Below are 13,632 nucleotides of genomic sequence, written 5' to 3'. Positions count from 1 at the left end.
GGTGGGGGGGATGGAGATGAGGATCCTGGTAGGAGGCTCCAGGAAGGAGAAGGCATCTGAGCTGAGCCTGAAGAATGAGGGAAAATGTAATGGTAGCGATGGGGGAAGGGGAACAGCAGGAGTAAAGACAGGGAGTGGAAAAAACACCCGGAAGTCTAGCTTGGAGAACAGGACTTAGCGCAGTGGTTTCCAACGTGGGGCACACGCCCCTCAGGGGGGCAATTTGATTTTTAAGGGGGGCAATTTGAGAATGAGTTATTAACAGTGAATGTTTTGCATTTCTTATGGTTCTAGGGGCCTCATATACAGTATATAAATATAATTGTGACATATTTATGCATTTCGCTTCTCTATTATGTTTTGAAACTTTATTTGCTGTTTTTCATATCACTTCATATTATTATTTTTTTTAACAATTTCTTAGTGATTTCTTCCTCAGTACTTCAACTGTCCTTTTGTTCTTTTATGTTTCTCTTTCATGGTTGCCATGTTCTTTGGAAGCTTGTTTAGATCAAGTTAATGGCCTTTTAGGCTTCCCCCATGTGAATAGGAGTTCATTTTTTGAATAATAAGAATTATATGTCACAGGCGGGGGCGGGGGGCGGGGCGGGCATCAGGATTTTACAGATGCTCAGGTGGGGCGTGGCCAAAAAAAGGTTGGGAACCGCTGACTTAGTGGATCATGAGGCTCGCAAGGGTAGGGATAGAATGATTTCTCTCCTTGCATCTGCCAGAGTTTGGCAAATGAAAGGAAGCAGAAGAGGCCTGGGTCTTTGATCCAAGGCGAAATCATTTCCCCTTTACTCAGAGGGTGCGAAGCAAAGACATCCAAGAAGAAAGAAGCCCTAGGCTGTGCGGGAATCTCAGAACCTGGGCGATCTCAGCACACCACCTCCCCCTGGTGGCTGATTTGGGAATTGTCAGTGACTGGCCCCAGGTGTCGGGTTTGAGCCCCGCAAGTCTGAGAAGGCCAGCTGCAGAGGAGGCTGAGTGTGTCTCAGAAGATTGAAAAGCCATGAGATCCTGCCCCGAAAACGTCTGAGTTGAATGGGCCCTCAGAGACCATGTGGCCAGGCTTCTTCATTACATATGGAGAAGCCACGTCTCGGAGGGGGCTTGGGAAGAGAGCACTAGACCTGGGGTACGAGTCCTCAGTTTCCGGCCTGGCTCCGTTTCTTTTTTAAAAAAATATATTTTATTGATTTTTAGAGAGGAAGGGAGTGGGAGAGAGAGATAGAAACATCAATGATGAGAGAGAATCATTGATTGGCTGCCTCCTGCACACCCCCTACTGGGGATCGAGCCCGCAACCCAGGCATGTGCCCTTGGCCGGAATCGAACCTGGGACCCTTCAGTCCGCAGGCTGACGCTCTATCCATTAAGCCAAACCAGCTAGGGCATGGCTCCGTTCCTTACTGGTTTTAGGACCCCAGGAAGGTGGCCTCCCCTCCCCCCTCCACAATATCCATCTGTAAAGTGGAGTCTGAGGTCTAATAAACTCCCTTTTTCCTGGTAATGTCAGGCTGCGTGACTCGAGCAGTTCTCCCACTGCAAGCTAAAAATGCTGGTGCCGTGGTCTCAACAGAAAGTAAGGTGTTACAGGAATTCTACTGACGGGAAGACAGAAACCTAGATAAACCAAGCACAGAAGTCACTCTCATGCTGAAGGTATTTCCTCATTCTGGCCGGCTCAAACTGTTGTTTTGCTGACTCCCCTGGGCAAGGGGCACAAATGAAAGCGAAAGCACGTGGTGAGGAAACCCTCCCCACAGCAGGCGCGGATCCCAGAGGCCCGGACGCTCAGGAGTAAACCAGCCCTCGTCTGGACTCGTAGCCTCGTTTGTACCTGCTGGGTGACATGTAACCTCGAGCCTTGAACTTGGGTTCAGATGACTCCAGACTGTTGGCACCTCCCGGAAAAAGCAGGTGCAAGTCTTTTCTGTAGGGAGGTATCTTCAGCCTCGATTCCAAATTAATGACACAAATAAATTTTTAAGCAAATAAGGTCCCATGGCAAGAACCAGAAGAAATAAGAGGCAACGAAAAACACACATAAGGAATTTAGACACCGGAATTATTTTATACAGAATATAAATAAATGAAAGAGGAGCTTGTAATACTAGCATGAAATAGGGAAACTATTAAAAAATGACAGTAAACTTGAAAACAGAAGAAGTTAATGTCAAGTTTTTTGTTTTTGTTTTTTAAATATATTTTTATTGATTTCAAAGATGGAGAGAAAGAGAGAAACATCATCGGTTGGCTGCCTCCTGTATGCCCCACACTGGGGATGGAGCCGAAACCCGGCATCTGACCTGACCAGGCTCGATCCCCAGTGTGGGGTGTGTACGAGGCAGCCAATCAATAAATCTCTCTCATCGTTGATGTTTCTATATCTCTCTCCCTGTCCCTTCCTCTCTGAAATCAATAAAAAAATTAAATATAAAAAATAAAAAGAATATAAACCGGTAAGCCACCGACTTAGAACAAATATTCACAGTACTTATTTATATCTAACAAAGGACTTGCATTCGGAGTATATAAAGAAGTAGTGCAATATTAAAAAGACAAACAATCCCATTAGAAATGGGCAACAGACTTGAGGAAGACTTATGTTGGTGGCCCCCAATGAACTGTGCCCCCTATATTCAAGCCCTTGTATAGTCCCTTCCTCATTGACTCTGGACTTGGACAGGGGGACTTATTCTGGCCTGTGGGGCACTGGCTAGCCCGATGCAAGAAGACAAGCTCTTGCACCGTGGGTTTGGTCTCCTTTGAATGCCCCATCTGGGAACTCTGAGCCACCATGTAAAGTGATCGGGCTACCTATGGAGAAAGATGGCCAGCCTCCTGCTGTTCCAGCCACCCCAGCTGCAGCACCAGGCCTGTGTCAAGGCACCTTTGAGGTTCAGTCCCAGCTGAGCCTTCAGGTGACTGCAGCCAACATCACATGGAGCAAAAGGACTGCCCAGATAAGCCCAGTTCGGAGAGCAGAATAGCGAGCAAATAAATGGTTTTGTCTTAGGCCACTAATTTTTGTGGTGGTCTGTGACACAATAATCGATCATTGAAATAAGACTTGGAGAGACATTTCACAAAAGAAGACATACAAATGGCCAATAAGCACATGAACAGGTGTTGCACAGCATTAGTTGTGAGGAAACTTCAAATTAAAACCACAATGAAATAGTATTTCATACCACCAGAATGGCTGAAATAAAATTAACACGGTTACGTACTGGTGAGGATTTAGCGCAACTGGAATTTTCCTTGCTGGTGGGAGCATAAATAAGTACATCACCTCAGAAAACTCTAACGGCTTCTTAGAACGTTAAACACTTAACTACCTTTGAACTGGGAATTCTCTCCTAGATATTTACCCACGATATATGGGCTGATTTCAGATCTGGGCCAGGGAATGTACAAGATGAGAGAGAAAACACAATTACAGTATGTGAGTCACACAATGATGAACACACATCACATGTAAACGTAGGCTTGTTAAAAAAAAAAAAAAAAAACGGCACCAAAAAACACACAAAAAACCCCAGAAAGAAACATGAATTGGATTAAGCCTCTAGATTCAACTGCCAACTGACAGGAAATTCAGAGGAGAGAGGAACATGCTAGCTGGGGGTGCCATTAGCAAAGACCATGGGAAACTGTAAGACAAATGATCTGGTCTCAGTAACAAATGAATTATAAGGGGGGGGGGGGGGGAGGTGAAAAGAGGAAAGAAACAAACCAACAAAAACCGGCAAGATGAGATTCAGGATGACGGTTGCCCTTGGTGGGGGAGGGGGGAGAGGGTTATGATTGGGAGGGGCATGTGGCGAGTTTCTGGGGTGGGTGGCAAGCTTTGGCCTTCAGATACGGGTGTTTGCCTTTTTACGGTTCAATAATCTGTACATTTGTGTTATGTGGCTTTCTGTCTTTGTGTTGTTTTTAACCATAAAAAAGTTTTTTAAATCATCCAGAAGTTGTGTTTAATATGCACGTTCCTAGGCTTCAAGGCCCAGCGTTCCGATTCAGTGGACCTGAGTGAGGCTCCCCAAACCACCATGTGTGAGAAACTCGCAGATGCCTCTATGCAGCTGTCTGAGGCTGCGTTTTGAGAAACATCAGGGAAGGTACCGGGGAGGTGGAGAAGGGTCTCGCAGAGGAACGACAGGTCAAGTTTGCACTTTAGAAAGACTCTCTGGCAGTGTGGAGGAGGAGGGAGAGGAAGGTCAGAAGAAATGACAAAGATCTGGCGATTAGAGATGCAGAGTCCGAGAAATGTTAAAACTTCAAAGAGCATTTCCAGTTCCTAACTGATATGAATCTCTGAAGTTTGAGAACGAGATACCAGAATTCCAAAAATTCTCGGCAATTCCTGAGAGATGCGTTATTCTGTATTTTTCCTAACGTTTTGATGTGTTTTGAAAAAAATAATGATGGAGCATAATAAACAGTGAACATTCTTCCGGAAGAAGGTTCTACTAAATATTTCAGAAGTTTTCGGGTTTTTAAAAAACTCATAATAATAAATGCATGTTTATTATTATTACAAGTCAATATAATATGACAAGATGATATTTTCAATAACATATAAAAATGACCTCTATTTTATAAAGACATTTGATAATAAAAATTACGAAAACAAGGAAACAGCAACTCAAAGTAAAGGCCAAAAAAATCTTTTTGTTTTTTTAGGACTATATATTTTTATTAAAATTTTTTGTTGTATTTTTTTAAAAATATATTTTATTGATTTTTTACAGAGAGGAAGGGAGAAGGATAGAGAGTTAAGAAACATCGATGGGAGAGAAACATCGATCAGCTGCCTCCTGCACACCTCCCACTGGGGATGTGCCCGCAACCAAGGTACATGCCCTTGACCGGAATCGAACCTGAGACCTTTTAGTCCACAGGTCGACGCTCTATCCACTGAGCCAAACCGGTTAGGGCTGTATTTTTTAAATGTTTAAATTACAGTTTACATTCAATATTATTTTGTATTAGTTTCAGTTGTACAGCATAATGGTTAGCTTTACAAATATTTTCAATATCCAACAGGTACCACACGTAGTTATAACAATATTAATGACTATATTTCCTATGCTGTACTTTATATCCTCATGACTATTTTGTCTTTTATTTTTTCCTAGTTAACTTCTTTTTTTAAAATTTTATTTTATTGCTTAAAGTATTACAAATAGTAGTACATATGTCTCCTTTTTTCCCCCCATTGACCTCTCACCCCCAAGTGTCTTGTGTCCATTGGTTATGCTTACATGCATGCATACAAGTCCTTTGGTTGATTAAAACAAGGAAATATTAACTCAAAGTAAAGGCCAAATAAAAATCTTTTAAAAAATAGCTTGATAATATCACAAATGTTTATTATTGAAAAGTTATCCTTAAAAGTGAAAATTTAAAGCACATAAGAGTATTACTTGCCCTTGGTTTTTGTTTTTAGGATGAATATTTCAGACTTAGAAAAAATTACTTCATTTTGCACTGATGCTGGTCGAGTGTATCCAAATGCATCTCCAAATATATATATATTTCCCCCACCCTTCTCCCCCCCTCCCCCCAGGGGAAGGGAGAGATAGAAACATCAGTGATGAGAGAGAATCATTGATCGGCTGCCTCCTGCACGCCCCCTACTGGGTATCCAGCCCGCAACCCAGGCATGTGCCCTTGACTGGAACCTCAGACCCTTCAGTCTATAGGCCAACGCTCTATCCACTGAGCCAAACCAGCCAGGGCTATAAGCTTCCTTTTTCTCATGATGAAACATTTGCCTTACAAAGAATAGTATGTAGCCAACAGCAAATATTCAAACCCTGGAAAATGCCAGTATTGACTTCACATAAATGAATCAGGAGGCGGCTAAAATTAAAAATGGCAAAGTTTAATTAAAGGGTCCTAGGATTTGTGAATCAGAAATGTTACCAGGTAACACCCGAATGTTCTGTACTCATAGCAAACATTCTTGAGAAGAATCCGTCTTGCATTCTGCTCCTCCAGGTTAGTCTGCGATGATCACCTCCGATGACCGCCGGTCTGGATACTGGATGTCCTGCAGTCTGGACACGTGAGCATTCTTTCCTCACTCCTTCATTCTTTCCCGGATGCTTCTATAAGAATTTATGTATCTCTGGGCACTGACGCACAACTGAGAAGTTCAACAGCTTAAGTCCTCGGGCTAAAGTAAAATAAAATCTGTTCCTCAGGCTTCAGTCCCTTTGATCTGAACCAGTTCCGTCGGCTTCACTATACAGACCCCATTTTCAGTCTGCTTAGCTGTAATGACTTCATCTTCTGTTGTTCACTCATTCCTCGCCAGCTAACATAATTGGATAGTATTGGTGTAACATGCCAAAATTGCCAATTTAGGGACTTATTTTGCTTCCAAAACGTATTATGTCTTGGAACACCACTCTTAGGACTTGAATAGAGCATACTCATACTATGTATGCAAACTTATAAATAGTCATTTAAAAAACTGGCTCACCGCCCTGCCGGCATGGCTCAGCGGTTGAGCATCGACCTATGAACCAGGAGGTCACAGTTCTATTCTCGGTCAGGGCACATGCCTGGGTTGCAGGCTCGATCCCCAGTGTGGGGCGTGCAGGAGGCAGCTGATCAATGATTCTCTTTCATCCTTGATGTTTCTATCTCTCTCTCCCTCTCCCTTCCTCTCTGAAATCAATAAAAAAATATATATATTTAAAATGGCTCACCATTAGCAGTGGACAGAGCCACAGACACACACTTATCACATGGCAACAGCTACAAGCAAGACTGATTACAATTCTCTCCTACAAGCTCCTGTCCCAGGTTGTAGAAATGTCAACCTTGACCTTTGACTCTGCGCACCCATGTTGCCTGCTCTAGTTTTCCATCTATCAGTGGGTTCAAAGTAAGAACATCTCTATGTTGATTGTGAAGCTTTAATTTTCATAGGAGGATAGTTTTTTCCTACCTCCAGAGGTTGGTGTCACACAAGCCAAGAGAGGAGAGAGCTTCAAGGACGAAGTGGTCAGCTGTGTACAGTAACTAAGGTGGGGGGTGGGAAATGCTGTGGACTAATTGAGAGAAGGTCCATGGCATGACCCCCCTGGGAGAACATTCCACTCGGACCTCTCTACATGTTCTACCTGGATAACCGGGGCATCTGTGGGCTCCACCTGTTCTGGAACCTGCTCAGACCTTTCAGAGCCTCAGGGCCTTTGCAGTGCTGTCTTGGAGTGTCTTTCCCTAAGCCTCCCAGCCATTGGGTCTCAGCTCGAATGTCATCTCCTGACTACTTACTCTCTCTTAATTTCTCCACAGAATCCACCAAATCTATCATTACCTGGTTTATTTACTTGTTTAGTATCTGTCCCTCCCCCCACCCCCCCATGAGGAATGGCAGCTCTAGAAGACCAATGGTCTCCTCTGCCTTATTTTCTGCTAAATCCCAGTGCCTAGTTATTAAATGAGTGAACAACTGAATGGATAGAGTAGGCAAGCGCAGCTGGCTTTTGGAAGTCATCTCCCTGGACTTCCATCTCCTCATTTGTCAAAAGGGGATGAGAATTCCTCTCTAGCCCTTTTCAACAATGTATTGTTGGCCCCAGACGGATCCTTAGCTAAGCAAATCCAGGGTCTCTTTGGGTGCAACACTTATAGTGACCAATGGGTGGCAGCAGGATACTATGGTTGAATCATGACAAGGCCTGGGCCACCTAGAGCACAAAACACCTAAAATGTAATGTCCCAACAACCAAGTTCGCTCATTTCCACCATCTGAAGTGCAAGACTTTCTTCAACACCATGCCCATGCCCCTGCTACCCAGAAGGAAGGACACTGAACTGACATTTGAATTCAAGTCCAGCTCGGCCACTTACTGGCTGCGTGACCCAGGTAATTGCCTTCTATGGAGTGGGTAGCAAGAAGGACCAGCCTCAGAACAGACTGTAAAGATCGAGTAAGGAGAATTTGCTGAGGGGTTAGATGTGGCGTATGGACAGAGTGGAGTCAGGAAGGACTTTTGGTCAGAGCAATCCATAAATGGGGATGCTGGGGTGAGGGGAGAAGCAGCTTAGGGGGGTTCAAATTGAAAGCTCAGTTTGGACAGACAGATTTGAGAAGCTTATTCAATTGCCAAATGGAGTCAGATGTGAGCAGGTGGTCAGATATGAACATGGGAGAGAGATATGAACATGGGAGAGAGATATGAACATGGGAGAGAGATATGAACATGGGAGAGAGGGATGAACATGGGAGAGAGATATGAACATGGGAGAGAGATATGAACATGGGAGAGAGACATGAACAGCAAATTCTCCTTACTCGATCTTTACAGTCTGTTCTGAGGCTGGTCCTTCTTGCTACCCAAACTGTGACCACCCAGCATTTGCGAGGAGTTGGCAGGAGCCCCTCAAGTTCTCTGCATTCTCTCACTGCACTCACCTGCTCAAACCTTCCAGGGCCTTCCCTCCCACTCGGAACAGTCAAAGCCCTGACTCACCAGGAGGTTTGAGCGCCTGGACCCTCCTCCTTCCTCATCTCCCAATACCTCCTCTCACTCACTCTGCTCACCCACACAGAACCCCTTGCCTTTTTTGGATTTTCTGTGTTTAATGTTGGCACTCTCTGACCCAGCTAACTCTCAGAGATACTTCCCTGTCCCTCTACCTAAAATAGCACCATCCTCTATTCTTCCCTATCCCTTTGCCTTATTTTAATTTTTCTTCACAACATTTGTTGCTTCCACTTCCTTTTATCACTTATTTATATGTTTTATCCTGCTCTGTTTTTGTTTTTGTTTTTTCAACTGGAAGGTAAGCTCCTGGGCCTAAAACAGTGGCTGACACAGAGTAGTGCCACAACCTGCACAGTGGGTTCACGATGGAATGTAGGAGGGCTGACACACAATGAAGACTCTATACAAGAAAAATGAATTTTGAAGGCCTGGGGGGCCAGGTGGAACCTCTTTCGAGAAGAGGAACCATGAGTCTGGGTCCTGCCTGCTTTTTATTCAGTTTGGTTACACATTTGCCCTTTAGCAATGCACACAGGCAGAGCAGATCGAATCAAAGGTAAAATTTAATAGACAATGTAAAGATGATCAGTCAGGAAATCGCCTGGAGCCATCGCAATCACAGCAGGAGCCATCTCATGCTGATTTCAGCCCTGCAGAGATCAAGGTCCATTGGCCTTCCAGTGTCTCTTTTGCACTTTCATCCTAATGCTGTTATGGGTTGGCCTCCAGCAGAGTAGGACATCACATTTTATTTTATGAATAGATGGACAGTTGGGTGGATGGATGAATGGATGGGTAGATGGATAGATGGATGGGTGGGTAGGTGGATGGATGAATCAGAGGATGAATGGATGAATAGATTATGGATGGATGATTGGATGGACAAGTGGATGGATGGATGGATGGATGGATGGATGGATCAATGTTTAAATGGATGGGTATTTAAAGGATGGATGAATGATGGATGGATGGATGGATGGATGGATGGATGGATGGCTAAATTCCACAAGACAGCACTTACAGGGCAAGACATAAAACACATCAACAGCTCTTGCATCTGAATAAAGCTTTATGTTTACCTAAAGCCCACTCATATTTGTATTTCCAGACACCTCTGAGGGGTAAGGGTGGATATTTCCACCCCACATTTTTAGAAGCTGGGAATAGAGGAATGAGTAACACATGCTCTAAGGCAGCGGTTCTCAACCTGTGGGTTGCAACCCCTTTGGGGGTCGAACGACCCTTTCACAGGGGTTGCCTAAGACCATCGGAAAACACATATATAATTACACATTGTTTTTGTGATTAATCACTATGCTTTAATTATGTTCAACTTGTAACAATGAAATTGGGGGTCACTACAACATGAGGAACTGTATTAAAGGGTCTCGGCATTAGGAAGGTTGAGAACCACTGCTCTAAGGGCTGTGTGAGCCTTCTGGCTTCCTTAGGTGGCATCTGCAGCCCATCTCTTCTCCTCAGATATCTGGGGAGAAATCTCTTCAGCCCACAGATGCTAAAAAAGATTCCTCTGGTCGTGGCTGAATGGAGGCAACAGCAAGATTGATGGATGGGAAGAAACATTTGCAGAAGCTGTGGATCAAAGAAGTCTCATCAGGTGGAGTTTAAAAGAACACTGGACACAGGTGAGTGGCTTTAGCCTCTGAGACCCACTCCGCCTCCGCTTGCTGCAGCGCCATGACAGATCATCATAATATGCCTCTATCCCCACCTCTGCAAACATCCTTCCCTGTAGGACACATTCTCTTTTAGAGCTCAGAACTTCTTAAATATTGTTTTTAAAGTTTTAGTGTGCCTGGGAGACACACACTAGCTTCTGCCCTACATTGGAGTTGGCTGTATCCACACCTTGTCCATCCAACCTCCCAACGTGGAGGTTTCTTAAGGTTAAGGACAGATTAGACACACCATGTGGCTGGCCCATTAGCTGTGTGGCCAGATGCTGTGCCTGCTCCCTGAAGATGGGAGTGGCCTCTGAGCAGGAAGGGCCCAGGATCAGGACCAGCCAGAGTCAGGTCCTAGACATGAAGGGACGGACCTTGAAAGAAGACTAGCATTAGGTGACTTAATCCCCTCAACAACCTTTCCAGGAGGGTACTCATATCATCCTCACTCCACAGATGGAGAGACTGGGGCTCTGCGCACACTGCCAGTTTGTGGTGGAGCCTGGATTCAGTCCAGGCCTGTCTGACTCCAGAGCCGGTGTTTTCACCACTAGAGCTGGGGGGCACATAGGTCATGTAAACCATTCAGGAACAATGCAGGCTCATTAACTGATTGAAAGGTAGTGGCCATTCCAGGATATGGCCTTCAGGGGGGTGGGTGAAGGAGCGAGGGCTGTGTCCTCCATCTTACCCTGTGTCCCCATGTGCTCAGAGAGGCACCTTCTTCCCGGAAGCCCAGGCCTCTGCTGGCCACGCCCGGGATTTTAAACTAACCAATGACAATCAAGGGACGTGCGCGCCATAGAGATGACCACATCCTGTGTAACAAGACCTGACTTGTGCCTGGCCAATCGGCAGGGCCCACAGTCAGTCCACTCCCCTCACTCCACCCCCCTATTAAAACCCTGAGTTTCCCACGCCACCTCACTCTGCTCCCTGTCGCTGCATCGGCCGGAGGAGGGAGTCGGGTTAGCTAGCTCAATAAAGGACCTTCTGCTATTGCATCGAACTGGCTGGCACCTGGTGTGGTCTTTGGGGATCTTGAGATCTGGGCATAACAGTGGGTGTTGTAATAACACCAGTTTCTCAGCCAACCCAATCCCCGGGCCTAAGGTGTTAAGAGCAGGAAGAGGAACTAGCCTGGAGTTCACAGTTTTGAACCTGAAAAGTTGCCTCATCATTTCAAAGGCACCCAAACCTCTGCTTCCCTGTGTTATTCTTCCCCATCCCCTATCGCACCCCCACCTCCACCTCCACCTCCACCCCCAAGCTGTCCCACGTGGACACACCGAGGTGTCTGGAGCCACTCCAAGCTGCCATGTCCCAGCTTAAGGCGCTGTCTCCAGCAGGCTCCTGTGGAAAGGTTGTACCAGTAAAGGGGCGTTCCAGAGCCCTCTCCACCACCCCTGGGAGTGAATCCTAGGTTGGGCAGATAGGGGCCTTCGGTCAGAGCCTGTGAGGGAGCCTGAGGCTGGTAGGGAAGGAACATCTGATGAGAAAACCAGAGAACAGACAAAAAAGATCAGAGCAGAGTGGGGGTTTGGCCACAGACTAGGGTCAGCTGGGGCCATAGTGCTGCCTGCTTCTGCCCACAAGGCATCTACACTGGAGAGCTCCCATGTCCACCCCTGCTAGGGGCAGTAACAGAGTCAACCCCCTGGACAGTGTCAAAGATCAGTCAGACTTTTGCTGGGGCAGTGGGGGGAGTACAGTATTTCATGGGCCTGACACACCAAAGATCAGCCACCTCAGATCCCCCTGAGAGCCCCCATCTTGTCCCACCCAGATACCTGAGCTCAGGTCCCATCATGTAGCAGATGGTCGCAGGCGGGAAGCCATTGAAGGTGCAGCTCAGGACTGAACTATAGGCGCCCATGGAGGGGAAGATAAGCCAGTCACCCACGTCCAGCTCAGGCAGCTGCACCTCCTCATTGTAGAACGTGTCAAAGGCATCGCACGTGGGGCCATAAAGGATGCAGGGGAAGAGGGGCGGCTTTGAGCAGAGCTCCTGCAGGGACACAGGGGTGGGGAATCAGAGAAGGAAGAGCTCCTGCCCCAAACCCATGCCCTCGGCCAGCAGAGCACCCCCAGGCACCAGCGAGGACACTGGCAGTCACTCACACCAGCCAGTCCCTATGTGCCAGGCACTGCTCTTGACCCGCCCCTCATGGAGCTTATATTCGCTCAAGTGACACATCCTAGCCCTGCTAATTCTCAAGGCCACACACACATGGGGCCTCCGTTTCCCATCTATAAAAGCAAAAGATTTCAGTCAATAATCACTCAAAATACTGGGTGAAACTCAGTTGCTATTGGAGTCACATTGGAGGAGGTTTAACAAAGGATTGATGCCACGTCCTGACCCAGGAGAGGCCTGATTTCAATCGTCTGGGCCTTCGCCTCGGCATCGGGGTCCTTGGAAGCTTCCCAAGCAAGTTGGGGAACCTCCATTTCCTAGGACTCTTGCATCTCCAGAATTCAAGGATTCTGGTCACACACACACACACACACACAGTGCATACAGAGAGATCACATGGAAACTCAGAGGCAAACCTATGTGCGCACACACCCACACAGAACCATATACCCATCCACCCACCTACCTGCACAGGTGTCAGTCAGCATGCTTACACACAAAAGTGCACACACACAGAAGTGCGCATGCAAATACAAACAGGCTTGCCTGTTCACATCCTTGTACACCCACATGGTATGACAATCTAAAAAGCCATGTGTAGTCTAAGACCCTGCCCCCTTGCACCTCACAGAGGGATACCTGCCTCACAGGAAAGGGGCTGACCTCACTGCTATCAGGGTCTGGGAGGTGCCAGAGCCACACAAGGGTCCCCTTACCTTCACCACAATTGGCATCCTGGGGACATGATCCCTGTGGAAGTCGCGAAAGGTGCCATAGTGGCCCTCGTTGAGATAGTACAACAGTTTCCGGGTGCCTCCTGGGAGAGGGGAGAGGACAGGACGGTGCTCAGCCAGGTCTCACCACTGACGGTCAACACTGAGTCCCGCACCCTTAGGACCGGCCCAGACCCTCTGCCCAGCACTGGATAACCCTTGTGCCCTGCTTCAGGAGCCTCCCCGCATCCCCTGCAAGATTTTGGGCCTGTTCTCTGGGCTCCCACGGCTCCTCGGCCCAACCCGCACCTCATCAGAGTGCTGCGGCTGCTACTGCCACTAACAATGATTGTACGAGTGACCCGGGCATTGTTCCAACCTGTGTGCACTTATTAAATCATTTCATCCTCCTAACGACACTCTGAGTAGGAACAATGAACACTACTGTACATTTGAGGACACTGAGTCTTGCCAGAAGTTACAGAGGAGAATGGGGCAGGGCTGGGATTCGTGCCCCTGTCAGTGCCCGGCTCTCACAGACAGAGAGCAGCGTAATTGTCACCTCCTTCCCTCTAAAT

At 46.7% G+C, this 13,632-nt stretch overlaps 1 protein-coding gene across 1 annotated transcript in view; it reads right to left on the bottom strand.

The window, feature by feature from the left end:
• Nucleotides 1-9,875: 9,875 nt before the first annotated feature.
• Nucleotides 9,876-13,632, bottom strand: part of LOC102255435 (antizyme inhibitor 2-like) — an 8,126-nt gene continuing 4,369 nt past the window's right edge. Inside the window, exons 4-7 of the mRNA XM_005878395.2 lie at nucleotides 13,058-13,158; nucleotides 11,995-12,212; nucleotides 11,494-11,557; nucleotides 9,876-10,112 (exon numbers count right to left, since the gene is read on the bottom strand). Of these exons, the coding sequence (XP_005878457.1) occupies nucleotides 11,533-11,557; nucleotides 11,995-12,212; nucleotides 13,058-13,158 (344 nt within the window). The 3' untranslated portion in view covers nucleotides 9,876-10,112; nucleotides 11,494-11,532. The remainder of the gene's footprint in view (nucleotides 10,113-11,493; nucleotides 11,558-11,994; nucleotides 12,213-13,057; nucleotides 13,159-13,632) is intronic.

The sequence above is a fragment of the Myotis brandtii genome, unplaced genomic scaffold, assembly GCF_000412655.1.
Source record: "Myotis brandtii unplaced genomic scaffold, ASM41265v1 scaffold555, whole genome shotgun sequence".
In the NCBI taxonomy this organism is placed as follows: Eukaryota; Metazoa; Chordata; class Mammalia; order Chiroptera; family Vespertilionidae; genus Myotis; species Myotis brandtii.
Note: the sequence above shows the minus strand (reverse complement) of the source record. Positions and strands in the feature narration are given on the sequence as shown.